The sequence below is a fragment of the Mobula birostris genome, chromosome 4 (genome assembly GCF_030028105.1).
Source record: "Mobula birostris isolate sMobBir1 chromosome 4, sMobBir1.hap1, whole genome shotgun sequence".
In the NCBI taxonomy this organism is placed as follows: Eukaryota; Metazoa; Chordata; class Chondrichthyes; order Myliobatiformes; family Myliobatidae; genus Mobula; species Mobula birostris.
Window position 1 is genome coordinate 183,416,851 of NC_092373.1, and position 16,723 is coordinate 183,433,573.

Here is a 16,723-nt window from a genome sequence, read left to right on the forward strand (position 1 = left end):
TTGAACCAAAAAAAACCCCAAGAAAATTACCAGAGAAATCTCCCCTTCATTTCGACCATCCTAATTGGATGGCAGACATGTCTCCTCATCGCTTATCTTCAACAATAACCCAAACATAAGCTGAAAACTAGCAGTTTGCACAGAACAGCACAAAATGAAATACATACAGCATAACAGTAAAAAAATATGAACCAGGGCATTACATATGTGTGTGTATATGTGTAATTAATGTGTTTATATTTGTAATTAATTTAGACCACTTTGTAGAGATCTGTTTTCATTTTGACATGAGTCTTTTTCTGTTGATCGGTGTCAAAAAAGCCAAATTAATTCCACTGTAATTCAGTGTTGTAAAATAATAAAAAGAAAACTTCCAAAAGGGTGGTGAATATATGTGTGTGATATATATCACACACACACACATTATATATCCACCAGACTGAGCAGTTGAGTCACAGATCACACCAATGTAGTTGGTCTCATAGAAACATAGAAAATAGGTGCAGGAGTAGGCCATTCGGCCCTTCGAGCCTGCACCGCCATTTATTATGATCATGGCTGATCATCCAACTCAGAACACCGCCCCAGCCTTCCCTCCATACCCCCTGACCCCCGTAGCCACAAGGGCCATATCTAACTCCCTCTTAAATATAGCCAATGAACTGGCCTCAACTGCTTCCTGTGGCAGAGAATTCCACAGATTCACCACTCTCTGTGTGAAGAAGTTTTTCCTAATCTCGGTCCTAAAAGGCTTCCCCTCTATCCTCAAACTGTGACCCCTCGTTCTGGACTTGCCCAACATCGGGAACAATCTTCCTGCATCTAGCCTGTCCAATCCCTTTAGGATCTTATACGTTTCAGTCAGATCCCCCCTCAATCTTCTAAATTCCAACGAGTACAAGCCCAGTTCATCCAGTCTTTCTTCATATGAAAGTCCTGCCATCCCAGGAATCAATCTGGTGAACCTTCTTTGTACTCCCTCTATGGCAAGGATGTCTTTCCTCAGATTAGGGGACCAAAACTGCACACAATACTCCAGGTGTGGTCTCACCAAGGCCTTGTACAACTGCAGTAGTACCTCCCTGCTCCTGTACTCGAATCCTCTCGCTATAAATGCCAGCATACCATTCACCTTTTTCACCGCCTGCTGTACCTGCATGCCCACTTTCAATGACTGGTGTATAATGACACCCAGGTCTCGTTGCATCTCCCCTTTTCCTAATCGGCCACCATTCAGATAATAATCTGTTTTCCTATTTTTGCCACCAAAGTGGATAACTTCACATTTATCCACATTAAATTGCATCTGCCATGAATTTGCCCACTCACCCAACCTATCCAAGTCACCCTGCATCCTCTTAGCATCCTCCTCGCAGCTAACACTGCCCCCCAGCTTCGTGTCATCCGCAAACTTGGAGATGCTGCATTTAATTCCTTCATCCAAGTCATTAATATATATTGTAAACAACTGGGGTCCCAGCACTGAGCCTTGCGGTACCCCACTAGTCACTGCCTGAAAAGGTCCCGTTTATTCCCACTCTTTGCTTCCTGTCTGCTGACCAACTCTCCACCCACACCAATACCTTACCCCAATACCGTGTGCTTTAAGTTTGCACACTAATCTCCTGTGTGGGACCTTGTCAAAAGCCTTCTGAAAATCCAAATATACCACATCCACAGGTTCTCCCCTATCCACTCTACTAGTTACATCCTCAAAAAATTCTATGAGATTCGTCAGACATGATTTTCCTTTCACAAATCCATGCTGACTTTGTCCGATCATTTCACCGCTTTCCAAATGTGCTGTTATCACATCCTTGATAACTGACTCCAGCAGTTTCCCCACCACCGACGTTAGGCTAACCGGTCTATAATTCCCCGGTTTCTCTCTCCCTCCTTTCTTAAAAAGTGGAGTTACATTAGCCACCCGCCAATCCTCAGGAACTAGTCCAGAATCTAACGAGTTTTGAAAAATTATCACTAATGCATCCACTATTTCTTGGGCTACTTCCTTAAGCACTCTGGGATGCAGACCATCTGGCGCTGGGGATTTATCTGCCTTCAATCCCTTCAATTTACCTAACACCACTTCCCTACTAACATGTATTTCGCTCAGTTCCTCCATCTCACTGGACCCTCTGTCCCCTACTATTTCTGGAAGATTATTCATGTCCTCCTTAGTGAAGACAGAACCAAAGTAATTATTCAATTGGTCTGCCATGTCCTTGCTCCCCATAATCAATTCACCTGTTTCTGTCTGCAGGGGACCTACATTTGTCTTTACCAGTCTTTTCCTTTTTACATATCTATAAAAGCTTTTACAGTCCATTTTTATGTATTTTTCCCCTTCCTAATTAAGCCCTTTGTCCTCCTCTGCTGAACTCTGAATTTCTCCCAGTCCTCAGGTGAGCCACTTTCTCTGGCTAATTTGTATGCTTCTTCTTTGGAATCTGTAATAATGATGTGACCTGCTATCAAAGGGAAGTAGACAGTCTTGCAGTATGATCTGCTCATAACAACCTAATGTTATCAAGACAGTGGAAATGAGGATTGACTTCTGCCGACAGCCCCTTACCTGACCCCCTCCTCCCTGGAAGTTAATGTTCAGGCTGTCTGTGGTTGAGTCATTCAAATTCCTGGGGACTACCATTGAAGTGAACAAGCACATTATGCTCATCACTAGGAAAGCCCAGCAGGGATGGTCCTTCCTTTAATTGTGGAATCCCCTATCCCTACTGCACTCCTCTTCCCTTGTGAACCACAGAGCCAGATGCAGTGCTGGACACCCAGTTGCTGCACCTTCCTGGTTTCTGGTAGGTATCTTCTCCCCACCCCTCCCACCCCAAACCAACAATACCAACAGTGGGCAATCATGGCTGACAAGGGAAGTTAAAGACTGCATAAAAGCCAAGTAAAAGGCGCATAAGGTAGCAAAAGTGAGTTGGAATTTGGATGATTGGGAAGCTGGGAAGCTTTTAAAATCCAACAAAAGGCAACTATAAAGCTATAAGAAGGGAAAGGATGAAATATGAGGGCAATGCCGGCTGGTGGCATAGTGGCATCAGCGCTGGACTGTGGGACGGAGGTTCCCAAGTTCAGACCCAGCCGGCTCCCCCCGGCACGTTTTCCATCTCTGCAGGGTTAAGAGCTGGTGATCTCTTAGGGAAAAAAAAACTCACCCGGCAGAAGGCAATGGCAAACCACTGCTGTAACTTGCCTCATGTGAATTCCAACTACGTCAGAACGGCATGGGAGGAAATCTCCACTACCCAGAAAAATTCCGGATGCGACCTACATTATGAGGGCAAACTAGCCAATCATATAAAGCAGGATACTAAAAGTTTTTCAGTTATATGAAGAGTAAAAGGGAAGTGCGAGTTGATTTTGGACCACTGGAAGCTAATGCTGGTGAGGCAGTAATGGGAACAAAGAAATGGCGGATGAACTTAATGAGTACTTTGCATCTGTCTTCACTGTAGAAGACTCTAGCAGTGTGAGAGAGGTCCGTGAGAGTCAGGGAGCAGGAGTCAGTGCCATTGCTATTACAGAGGAAAAGGTGCTAGGCAAACTGAATGGTCTTAAGCTAGATAGTCACCTGGACCAGATGAACAACATCCCAGAGACCTGAGAGAGGTTGCTGAAGAGATAACGGATGCATTGATCATGATCTTTCAAGAATGACTTGATTCTGGCATGGTCTTGGAGGACTGGAAGATTGCAAGTGCCACTCCACTCCTTAAGTAGGGAGGAAGACAAAAGAAAGGAAATTATAGGGCATTTAGCCTAACCTCAGTGGTTGAGATTGTGTTGGATTCTATTATTAAGGATGAGGTTTTGAGGTACTTGTAGACTAATGAAAAAATAAGTCAAAGTCAGCATGGTTTCTGTAAAGGGAAATGGAGTTCTTCGAGGAAGTAACAAGCAGGGTAAACAAAGGAGAGGCAGTGGATGTCATTTACTTGGATTTTCAGAAGGCATTTGATAAGGTGCCACGCATGAGGCTGCTTAACAAGGTAAAATCCTATGGCATTACAGGAAAGATACTGGCATGGATAGAGGAATGGCTGACAGGCAGGAGGCAGTGAGTGGGAATAAAAGGGGCCTTTGTTTGGCTGCAAGTGACTAGTGGTGTTCGTCTGGGGTCAGTATTGGTACTGCTAATTTTCACGTTGTCTGTCAATGATTTGTATAATGGAATTGATGGCTTTGTGGCAAAGTTTGTGGATGATACAAAGATAGGTGGTGCTGAGGAAGCAATCCGATTGCAGCAGGTCTTAGACAAATTGGAAGAAAGGGCAAAAATGTGGCAGATGGAGTACAGTGTTGGGAAATGTATGATAATGCATTTTGGTAGAAGGAACAATAGTGTGGACTATTATCTGTAAATGGGGAGAAGATACAAACATCAGAGGTGCAGGGAGACTTGTGAGTCCTCATGTAAGACTCCCAGAAGATTAATTTACAGATTGAGAATGTAGTAAAGTACATAAATGCAATGTTGGCATTGAATTCAAGGGGATTAGAATATAAAAGCAAGGAGATAATGCTTTGGGGGCTTGTAATCACTGGAATTTAGAAGAATGCGAGGGGATCTCATTGAAACCTACCGAATATTGATAGGACTAGACATGGTGGATGTGGAGAGGATGTTTCCTATGGTGGGGGTGTCCAGAACCTGAAGGCACAGTCTCAAAATTAAGGGGCAACCTTTGAGTAAGGAGGAATTTTTTTTACCCAGAGTAGTAAATCTGTGGAATGCTCTGCCACAAACTGCGGTGGAAGCCAAGGCTGTGGGTATATTTAAGGTGGAAGTTGATCGTTTCCTGATCGGTCAGGGCATCAAAGGATTTGGCGAAAAGCCAGGTACTGTATATGGGGTTGAGTGGGATCCAGATTAGCCATGATGAAATGGTGGAACAGACTCAATTGGTTGAATGGCCTAATTCTGCTCCTGTGTCTTATGGTCTGATATCCAAAGTGATATACATAATATTGAGGGGAATGGCCACAGGGGTACTCTGCACTGGCTGCCAATTTCCTTTCCCTCTCCTGACAGTCACCCAGATACTTGCCTCCTGCAACTTAGGGGTGACTACCTCTCTGTATCTATCACCTCCCTATTTTCCCTTATGAGGTGAAGGTCATCGAGGTGCAGCTCGATGCACTTTGTGTAGATGTGGTTTTCAGGGAGACTGGTGGTCTCCTGGAGTTCTGACACACCACACAAGAGCATCCCATTTACCTCTGACCCATTCTCTACTAACTTGGTATGGAATAACAGAAAAAAAACTTACCCAGAACTTACTTAGAACCTCCACTTGTGCTTTCCCAAGCCCGTTGTTGCCCAAGACTTTTGAGCCAAAGCCGCACACTCTAATACTGCTCCACTCCAACAATGGCTGCTTCGCTTACACTTCCTTTTTTTAAAATTGACCTTGTGCTGTTTGCAATCTGCCAAGAAAGAGACAAAAAGCACCCAAGCTCTTTTTAAACCTTGCATCGCATATTGCAGCCTGCTGAAAAATACTGTTTCTTTCTCCATGTATGCTACCTGATATATCAAGTATATCACCATTTTCTGTTTTCATTTCAGATTTCCAGCACCTGCAGTTCTTGACTTTTTGACTCCTAGATTGAGTCTGACTGGATTATCCACTAAATACAGATTGATGTTAATGCTCAAAAAATGAGTTAGTTCATATGTGTGAAATTTCAGTAGCATTGGTATAAAACTTGTTTTAAATGTATTTTCAATATTTGTTGTTCCATGTCCTATGATTAGTAAAGCTTGTAATGTTTAAAATGCAAACTTTGTCTACCTACTTTCAGAACCCGGACCCCAAATACTTCTATTGACTTGAGGGTTGTGTCATTAATTCAGATTCTCTCAGAACTAATTTGTCCTGAGAAGTATTATTGTTATATTTTATCCACTTTCATATAAAGCAGTTGCTTCTGAATTCACTATTGAACTCAATCAACGATATGCACTTTTTTCAGCAGTAATAAGCAGTAAACTGTACATTTTAAATGTTTGTATTAAATTGTATCCTTATCTTTTAAAAATCATTTATTTAGTTTTTCAGCAGGGTGTATTGCTTTGCCAGCTCTCATAAACATTAAGGCAGTCATTGAACAGAGACAGTGCACTGGAGTATGGAACCAGAAAGATGAGTTGCCAGTAAGTACACCTATATTTGTTTTTACTTTGTATGTAAACCCATGATATACACAGGCTTTTTAACAAATAATCATTTCATCACAAGTCTTTGACTTTAGTGTCAAATGCCAAAATGATATCCAGAAACAAGGAGAGTTTCCTGATAATGTGGCCCCTTTTAACCCTGTTTTCAAATATTCTCTTAACATTTTCTTTGATCATGCCCACTCCTCACATCCCCTCCACCACCCCCCCATGCCCCCAATTACTCCAGTGGTTTTCTGTTATTATTGTTTCGTATGTTCATTCGTGAGATGCATATGTCACTGGCAAGTCTGGATCTATTTTCCATTCCCTTTTTTTCCCTCGAATGGAGTTGCTTGCTGGGCTATTTCAGAGAACAGCGATGAGAGAAATAAGAGGGTGTACTAGTCATTTTATTCGGTACTCAAGGGAATCTAAGTATTACTTTATCTAACCTGGCGCTCACGTGCCTTGTATCTGCTGCGGAGCTCCTTAGTTTCTCTTCCTGTCCTGACTTTGCTTACAACATGGTCTGGTGGTGAAGCCCCTCTTAAGTTGTGGAGTGGTTGTGTTTGCCCCCAGTTATACGTCTTGGGGTAGTTCTTTTCCTCAGGTAGCCGCAGCAATCATGTCCCAGCAGGGTTCAGCTTGAGTTCAGGAGACAAGTGAGTTCTTGTGGGAGGAAGTGCTACCTTATCCCTTGCACAGACAAGTTTTCCTTCCCCACAGTTTGCCACTACAAGAGTGCCCCAGTAGAGTTCAGCTACCTTTCATTCAGTTTGACATGAAGGTTGCTTAGAATGTTTGCCCAATGTGTGGCTTTACATTTTATCCTACCAAACACTCTAAATTATTGACATTTTTGCTTTTGTGCAGTGTCATATTAATGATTTTCTTTTTCTGATTACTTTATAGATTGAAGTCGACCTTGGTAAAAAATGTTGGTATCACTCAATATTTGCCTGCCCAATTCTTCGACAACAGACTACAGAATCCAATCCACCAATGAAACTTGTATGTGGCCACATAATCTCCAGAGATGCTCTAAACAAAATGATCAATGGAAGCAAGTGAGTGTTGGTAGAAATCCCATTAAACTGTTCTGTTTAACCTTTAAAATAAAATGAACACCCAAAACAAACTGTTATCAAGGCATCTCTGCTGTAAAGGAGTGAAGCATTTCAAGTCCCTTATATTTTGATGTTATATAATTATTGATTGTCTCTGTTTATCTGGGTTAATTTATAATATTTAATAATTTTATTGAACAAAACTATATTAAACACAAGTTTTTAAAAAAAAATCTGTTATCAAGCCTTCTCAGATATTTGGTTGAAAGTTTGATTTTTCTGGAAAATAGAAAATCCTGATTTTACTAAATGGCTTAGCTGCAAAGTTAAGATCATACCTTCCAAATGTGAATCCCACACTGGAGAAATATTTGTATTCATGCTATTGATACCTATTAATTTTTTTTTAACGTTTATGTGCAATTTATACTTCTCCACTTTGGAATATTTGCATGTTTATCCATCATTTTATTTTGTTTTAGTTGCAGCTTCCTCCATCTTATCAGTTGACTATTTTTTGGTTCTGACATTGGACAGGTGATTGTTTATAGTCATATCAAAAACAGCAGAAAGAATAGCAATTCTGTAAGGAAACTTGCATTGTGTTCTAGCAATAACTTGCATTAATGTAACAACATTTAAAATGGTAAAGCTTTCAAAGATGTTTCTTTAAATACTGAACCTCACTTGATGAAATTAGTGCAGTGATTGAAAACTTGATTTTAAGGGTATTCTTAAAGGAGGACATGGATGGCAATACATTTTGGAAGGAAAGTTTATCATTGAAAGGTTCTTCCACCAACAATGGAGTAATTAAATTTGGGAATGATCTTGAGTCTAGAGTTGGAGTACAAAAATTTTGAGGGTTGTAGAGCTGGAGGAGATGAGGCCATGGAATGATTTGAAAGAAAAGTTTAAAATTTTTTTTAAATTTGAATTTTAACCAGGACCTTAAGAAGACCACTAAGCTCAGATTTGATGAATGACTGTAACTTAATGCAGTTTTCAATACTGGAAGAAGCATTTTAGATAGAATTTTATTGAGGTTAGATGTGCACCACAGTAGCTTATCTGTTAGTGCCACACTATTTTAGCTCAGGATGTTAGAGTTCAATTCAAGCACAGTTCTATAAGGAGTCTCTGTATAGCCTCCCCATGAAATGTGTGGGTTTTCTCCAGATCATTGGGTTTCCTCCCACAGTCCAAAGATGTGCTGGTGTTAAACCTTACTTCTAATTATTACCCATTACCCGATGCAAGAACACACAGTACTATGGAAGATGAAGCAACTGCTTCTTTATTAGTAGCTCACTACTGGAGAGAGAGCACCTCTGGGGCACACACGAGGTCTGTACCAGTGGTCTCTCTCCCCAAGCACACAGTCTTTTTATACCCTTTTTGTCACATAGCAGGAAACAATTTTTTTTAGCTACCCCCATAGTCACATGCCCAGCAATAGTGGTATTTTGAGACAAAGATCCCTTGGTTACCTTAAAAGGCAAAAGCCATCAAACTTAGACATGTGCACGATGAAGTAGTTCCTCATTTTTCAACCACAGTTCCACACTTTTTAGACAGAATATAATTAAGTTACCACATTACCACATCCTGCAGGTGAAACAAGGATTTCAAGGTCATATTGAACCTTTGTCCAACTTGAGTATTTATAGAACTAGCTTACGAGACAAAGACAGAAAAGCGGAAACCAATTCACAAAACATAACTTCTGCAAAATTGTCAGTCTGAAAGCAACACAGGCAGATCACCCAGACAGAAGTCCGAGCAACCCCTCCTCAGAAGGGTCCGAAAACCACCCTCAACCCCTTCAACCCATCAACATCTCACTGGGTAGGTTAATTGGTCATTGTAAATTGTCACTGTTCAGGTCAGGGTTAATTGGTTTGTCAGTGGTTGCTGGGGTGGCATGGCTTGAAGGGCCTACGTTGCACTGAATTGCTAAATAAATAAAAATGTGTAAGAGTGCCAGAAGAAAATTAGTATTGTGGTTAAGAAAGCATACAGTGCATTGGTCTTCATCAGTCGTGGGATTGAGGAGCCGAGAGGTAATGTTGCAGCTATATAGGACCCTGGTCAGACCCCACTTGGAGTACTATGCTCAGTTCTGGTTGCCTCACTATAGGAAGGATGTGGAAACCATAGAAAGGGTGCAGAGGAGATTTGCAAGGATGTTGCCTGGATTGGGGAGCATGCCTTATGAGAATAGGTTGAGTGAACTCAGCATTTTTTCCTTGGAGAAACGGAAGATGAGAGGCGACCTGACAGAGGTGTATAAGAGGATGGAGGCATTGATCGTGTGGATAGTCAGAGGCTTTTTCCCAGTGCTGAAATGGCTAGCATGAGAGGGCACAGTTTTAAGGTGTTTGGAAGTAGGTACACAGGAGATGTCAGGGGTAAGTTGCTGTTTTTCTCTTTTTTTTTTAAAACGCAGAGAGTGGTGAGTGTGTGGAATGGGCTGCCGGCAACGGTGGTGGAAGTGGATATGATAGGGTCTTTTAAGAGACTCCTGGACAGGTACATGGAGTTCAGAAAAATAGAGGGCTATGGGTAACCCTACGTAATTTCTAAAGTAAGGACATGTTCGTACAGCTCTGTGGGCTGAAGGGCCTGTATTGTGCTGTAGGTTTTCTATGTTTCTTCTGACCCAGTACTACAGGATTAATGATGTGAGTTCTAAAAACTCATCCTTGTGAGTTTTATCACCAATGTGGGATTTCAGACTCGGCTACTGAGAGGATGGGTCCTTTGGAAAGTAGTGCATTGTATGTGTTGCTTCGGACCGCTGGAAAATGACACAAGAGTGTTAGTAATGTGGGACAGAGAAATGGTGGAAGAACTTTAGTATTTTGCATAATTGTGGAAGGCATTAGCAGTATGCCAGAAATTCAAGAGTGTCAGGGTGCAGTAGTGAGTGTAGTTGCTATTATTAAGGAGAAGGTGCTTGGGAAGCTGAAAGGTCTGAAGATAGATATGTCTCCCTGGATCAGATGGACTACACCCTAGGGTTCTGAAAGAGGTAGATCAAGAGATCGCGGAGGCGTTTGTAATGATCTTCAAGAATTACTTGATTCTGGAATGGTTCCAGAGGAGTGGAAAAATGCAGAAGTCACTTTTAAGTATGAGATTTCAGGGTACTTGAAGGCACATGATAAAATAGGCCAAAGTCGGCATGGTTTCCTTAAGGGGAAATCTTGCATGACAAACCTGTTGGAATGCTTTGAAATAGCAGGCAGATAGACAAAGGAGGGTCAGTGGATATTGTTTATTTGCATTTTCAGAAGGCCTTTAACGTGGTGCCACACATGAGGCTGTTTAACAAGATAAAAGCCCATGGTATTACAGGAAAAATATTAGCAACACAAAAAAATTGTTGGAACAACTCAGCAGATCAGGCAGCATTGATGGAAGGGTAAACAGTTGACACTTCGGGCCTTTTTCAGGAGTTCTGAAGAAGGGTCTTAGCCTGAGATATCGACTGTTTACTCTTTTCCATGGACGCTGCCTGACCTGCTGAGTTCTTCCAGCATTTTGTACGTGTGTTGCTTTGCATTTCCAGCATCCGCAGGTTTTCTTGTATTCAGGAAAAATATTAGCATGGATATAAGATTGGCTGATTAGCAGGAGACAGAGTGTGGAAATACAGAGCGCCTTTTCTGGTTGGCTGCCGGTAACTAGTGTTCCGCAGGGTTTGGTGTTAGGACCACTTCTTTTCAGGTTGTATGTCAATGATTTTGGTGATGGAATTTCTGGCTTTGTGGCCAAGTTTGCGGATGATACGAAGATAGGTGGAGGGGCAGATAGTGTTAAGGAAGCAGAATGACTTGTACAGATTGGGAGAATGTGCAAGGAAGTGGCAGATGGGAATATAGGGAAGTGTATGATCATGCACTTTGGTAGGGGAATAAAGGCATAGACTATTTTCTAAATGAGGAAAAAATTCAAAAACTCGGAAGTGCAAAGGCACTTGGGAGTTCTCTTGCAGGATTTCCAAAAGGGTAAATTGAAGGTTGAATTGGTGGTAAAGAAAACAAATGCAATGTTAGTGTTCATTTAGAGAGGAGTAGAATATTAAATGCAAAGATATAATACTGATGCTTTTTGAGGGATTGGTCAGACTGCACTTGGAGTATTGTGAGTTGTTTTGGGCCCCTTATCTAAGAAGAGATGTGCTGGCATTAAAGTGGGTCCAATGGAGGTTCCAAAGAATTCTGGGAATGAAAGGGTTAATGTATGAGGTGCGCTTGATGGTTCCTAGCCTGCACTTGCTGGAGTTTAGAAGAATCAGGGGGTGGGGGGAGGCAAGAATCTAATTGAAACTGGGGAATTCGGTGAACAACTCCCATGAACCCATAGCTTGTTACAATACATCATGGTGGCCTGTCTTAAGCTCAGAGGTAGCCTTTTTGTCCTATCTATTCCTTCCACATCCATACTTCAATTTGTTTTGTCACTTTCTCAGATCTGATGAAGGGTCCAGTACCTAAATTATTACCTCGTTCTCTTTTTGCATATATCTGCATCTTGGTTTATCCTCATTTATTTTAAGAGTTAACTCAAATTTTTATGAAAAACAATTTATCAACATGTATGGTCTACAATTTTTCCTTAATTTCTTCCTTTTCCTCCTTGACCACACAGTCTAACACAGTTGACCATTTCATCCTCTGCAACTTCTCTACATCATCATTCTTCTCAGATGCCTGCTGGTTCCATTTTTGTCTATACAGTCACAGCCAGAGTAATACCTACAATGACTATTCCTCCCATTACATGCTGCCACCTATCTGATATCAATTGAAAACACAATATACATTTTCACAAAACAACAGGGCATCAGAGCTCTTAACCATTCAATCTATAGACTGTGTGGTTAGGCAGCCTATATCAGATGAGCAGAAATGATTTGAAACTGAAAACTGAGAAAATACTTGATCGAGCCCTACCATGAAAGTGTGTTCAATAGATACAAACTAGTTCAGGTGAAGTTTAAGAAGAGTAACAAGACAGTGGTTCCTGACGAAGGGTCTCGGCCTGAAACGTCGACTGCACCTCTTCCTACAGATGCTGCCTGGCCTGCTGCGTTCACCAGCAACTTTGATGTGTGTTGCAAGTAAGAGCCAAAGATTGGCCAAGTTAACGTCAAAGTTGGAGTAGATGTAATTAAGTTCTCTAAGTTCTGTGTGAGTACAATAAGCAGTGCCAATAGTAATCAACATACCAGACAAAACATTGAAGAAGGGGACTGGAGTGTAACTTTGTTTGAACTATTAACTCAGACCATGGACAAACACTGACCAGATAAATTAAATTCCAGAATGGGATGAGTGACTGAATTGGATGGTCAAGGTAGAATTTAACAGAGTGTGATATCAAGGAATCTGTTAACATGGCTCTTGTAATGTTTGAAAGATTGAAGAATTGAGGGTTATGAGGAACTAACACAGAACTTAAGCCAGCATAAATCAACCATGATCATTCTGAATGGTGGAGTGGTCTACTTGTCTGACTTTCTTGGGTTCTTGTAAAATCAAGAAGGCAGGAGGAGAAGATGGCAGCGTGCGCAGCTCTCCGGTGAAATGATATTGTATTTGCAAGTAGGATGCCGTGCACGATTCTGATTTGATGGAGACAGACGTGAGAAGCAGAGGAACATCTGGAGAAATTTCTGAAATGCCCGGTTTGCTGCTGCTGCTACTGTGCGATCGAGAATCTCCAGAGGGAAGGCCCCAAAATCCCCGGCTTTGCCTGCTGCTGGCGACCGAGGCTGAAGTCAAAGCGTTCGGCAGAGTTGGTGCTCAGTACTCAGTGTCAGAGGGCTGATCAGAGCTCGAAGTTTTTGGATGACTCAGAGTCGGACTGTGGTCGGGCATGGCAGGGAGAGATTTCTTCCTTCTCCCATCTGCGTGAGATGTGGGACTTTCGAGAGACTTTAAACTTTTTTACTGTGCCATGGCCTGTTCTTCATCAAGTTATGGTATTATTGCTCTGTTGTAACTGTGTTATAGTTATGTGGTTTTTGTTAGTTTTTCAGTCTTGGTCTGTCCTGTATTTCAGTGATATCACACCGGAGGAATATAGTATCATTCCTTAATGCATGCATTACTAAATGACAATAAAAGAGGACTGCGTGTCCTCATAATTTAATCTAATCAAGGGACATCAAAAGGAAGACATATTTTGCATATGCTGAAAAATTTGGGGAACACACAAAATGCTAGGGGCTCTCTGACCTGCTGAGTTCCTCCACCATTATGTGGGCATTGGAATGAAAATGCCATTGGGTTTAAATCCTGTAACTTTACCCAGAAGCACTGAGAGAAGACCTTCAGATGAGCTACAATGGTTCAAGAAAGCATCTCACTGCCCTGTGATCTCTGTCTCAGAGGCCGATGTTAGGCTGTCTTTAAAGAGAGTGAACCCTCGCAAGGCGGAGGGTCCCGATGGGTATACCTGGTAAGGCTCTGGAAACCTGTGTCAACCAACTAGCAGGAACATTCAAGGACATTTTCAACCTCTCACTGCTATGGGCGGAAGTTCCCACTTGCTTCAAAAAGGCAACAATTATACCAGTGCCTAAGAAGAATAATGTGAGCTGCCTTAATGACTATAGCCCGGTAGCACTCACATCTATAGTGATGAAGTGCTTTGAGAGGTTGGTCTTGACTAGACGGAACTCCTGCCTCAGCAAGGACCTGGACCCATTGCAAATTGCCTATCACCATAATAGGTCAACAGCAGACGCAATCTCAATGGCCCCTCACAAGGCTTTAGACCACCTGGACAACACAAACACCTATGTCAGGATGCTGTTCATTGACTATAGCTCAGCATTTTAGATTATGAAGACACATAGTCCTCTTTTATTGTCATTTAGTAATGCATGCATTAAGAAATTATACAATATTTCCACCGGTGTGATATCACAAAACACAGGACAGACCAAGACTGAAAAAGCTGACAAAACCACATAATTATAACATATAGTTACAACAGTGCAACAATACCATAACTTGATGAAGAAGTCCATGCGCACAGTAAAGTTCAAAGTCTCTCAAATGTCCCACATCTCATGCAGACTGGAGAAGGAAGAAAAACTCTCCCTGCCATGCTGACCACAATCCAACTCTTGAGTCATCGGAAAACTTCGAGCTCTGATCAGCTCTCCGACACCGAGTACTGAGCGCCATCTCTGTCCGAACGATTTGACCTCCTTCTTGGTCACCAAAAGCAGGCAAGGCCGGGGATTTTGAGGCCTACCCTCCGAAAGATTCCTGACCACACAGTAACGACAGCAGCAAACAAGCGTTTCAGAAATTTCTCCAGATGTTCCTCTGTGCTTTCACGTCTATTCTCTATCAAATCAGAATTGTCCACGGTCCCTATTTAGCAGGTATATCATTTTTCACCTGAGGGCTGTGCACGCGCAGGCGCGCCGCCATCTTCTCCTCCCGCCTTTAATACCATCATTCCCACAAACCTGATTGAGAAGTTGCAGAACCCGGGCCTCTGTACCTCCCTCTGCAATTGGATCCTCGACTTCTTCCCCTCTGCCATAGAATTCCTAAATGGACATTGAACCCTTGCACACTACCTCACTTTTTTAATATACAGTATTTCTGTTTTTTGTACATTTTTAATCTATTCAATATACGTATACTGTAATTGATATTTTTTTCTCTCCTATATTATGTATTGCATTGAACCACTGCTAAGTTATCAAATTTCACATCACATGCCAATGATAATATATCTAATTCTGATTTAACAACAATTAGGGATGGACAATAACACTTCTATTGCAAGTGATGCCAGATCTCAAAATGAATAATGAAAAGGATCTTTGATTGCTTTAATCTTTGTTTCATTTTATGTTACGTGACAGCTTTGTGCTCTGATGATAGAGTATTATGCTTTGTTAAGCATGTAATAGTAGGATTAAACTAGAGAATAAGGGCTAAAATTGTATCCTATTTTTCAGCATTATTCTGGATGAGGAATAACATTGAAGCAATCAGTCTTTTGCAGCAAGATCAAAATTTTGTAGAGCGCTGACTGAATCAATAGATGAGTGTTGCTTACTGCTGTTCTTTGATCCTGACTGAATTTGGGCCATAGATATGATGGAAGGCAATGCATTTGATAAACCACATAGTGCACTGTTCCCCAAATTTTTCACTGTTTAGTGTGAAAATGAAATATTACTCTATAAACAATATTTCATTTCAGAATGAGTTTGTTGCAATATGAATGGGGTGAGATGATCAAATTTGTGCTTTTTGGGTTATTGCATGTTAATTTGATTAACATTTTCTTCAACTGATTTTACTAATGAACTGTCAATGTGTTTACTTCCTAGGTTAAAATGCCCATACTGTCCAATGGAGCAAGCACCAGCAGATGCCAAGCAGATTTTCTTTTAAAGATACTGTGATTTGAGAAGTGGCTTTGGAATTTCGGGCAGTGCAAACTGCAGCAGTTTATTGTTCTGTTGGACTAATGCTTACTAAATTGTAGAGCGGTGTTTACATGCCGGTGTGTATTTGAGAAGGAGAAAAAAGGAAAACTACTGGATATAAATTAGTTGCAATAGGGCTTTTGAACTTGATCTTGATATTTGATCAAGTGGATACACCAGCAGTCACCATTTCATGCAGTTATTTTATATTGAGAATACTAGCAGAGCATTTTTTAACTTAAAATAATATGTAATCACAAATGAGCAATGCATTTGATATGACTCTTCATAATATTGTCATTATATGAGTTAAATTTGATTTTTTTTTTAAAGTTATCAATGTGATCTTTTATTCTTTAAAAATATAGAAAAACTGACTGTATGAGTAGACAATAACTACTGGTAATGTTTGCATACCTTTCTATGTTGGTTTGACTAGGTAGCTTTGATATATTTTCACTTCTTTTGGTCAAAATTTGACGTAAAGCTCAGCTCAAATGTTGACTGAGCATATATTAAGCTCCCAGGGTTTATTTAAGTTTTTTTTTGTAAATTTAAACAGCATTTGCATAGAATGTGGATTAGTAAAGTATTGGCGTGGGGGAAGAATCGGTGCATGAAGGATAGGCGTGTATGATTTTTGCTTCATGTAGACAATTTAGTTACATGTATGGTACCATGTCCAATACATAATTATAAAATTGAAAAATCTTATTAAACACAAATTGTATACCAAACATTTATTTATTTTGTCACTGAGTTGAAGACCATCTTCTGTTGAAGAGTTGTCTAATTTGTGTTGTATTAAATGAAGGGTGAAATTTAATTTTAATTACTACTGTTGAATATATTCATTCTGCTTCATTATAAAGTAATACTAAAGAATGTACTTTGGAAAGGAGTTCTGAAATGCTTGTATAATTCTGATACTTGTGAAACTTAACAAGTTTTCTCCTGATCCATCATCCTTGTTGCAGATCACTGCTGTTATTCAAG

General features: G+C 40.9%; 1 protein-coding gene across 3 annotated transcripts in view; it reads left to right on the forward strand.

The window, feature by feature from the left end:
- The window catches only part of LOC140196827 (E3 ubiquitin-protein ligase RMND5A), a 68,481-nt gene extending 52,017 nt beyond the window's left edge, over nt 1-16,464 (forward strand). For 2 of the 3 annotated variants that reach the window (XM_072256660.1, XM_072256661.1), the window contains 3 exons: nt 6,079-6,181; nt 7,100-7,254; nt 15,629-16,464. In XM_072256660.1, coding sequence (XP_072112761.1) covers nt 6,079-6,181; nt 7,100-7,254; nt 15,629-15,692 — 322 coding nt within the window. In that variant the 3' untranslated portion in view covers nt 15,693-16,464. Of the gene's footprint in view, nt 1-5,593; nt 6,034-6,078; nt 6,182-7,099; nt 7,255-15,628 lie in introns of those variants that run through there. The other variant, XM_072256662.1, reaches the window with a different exon arrangement.
- Nucleotides 16,465-16,723: the final 259 nt, after the last annotated feature.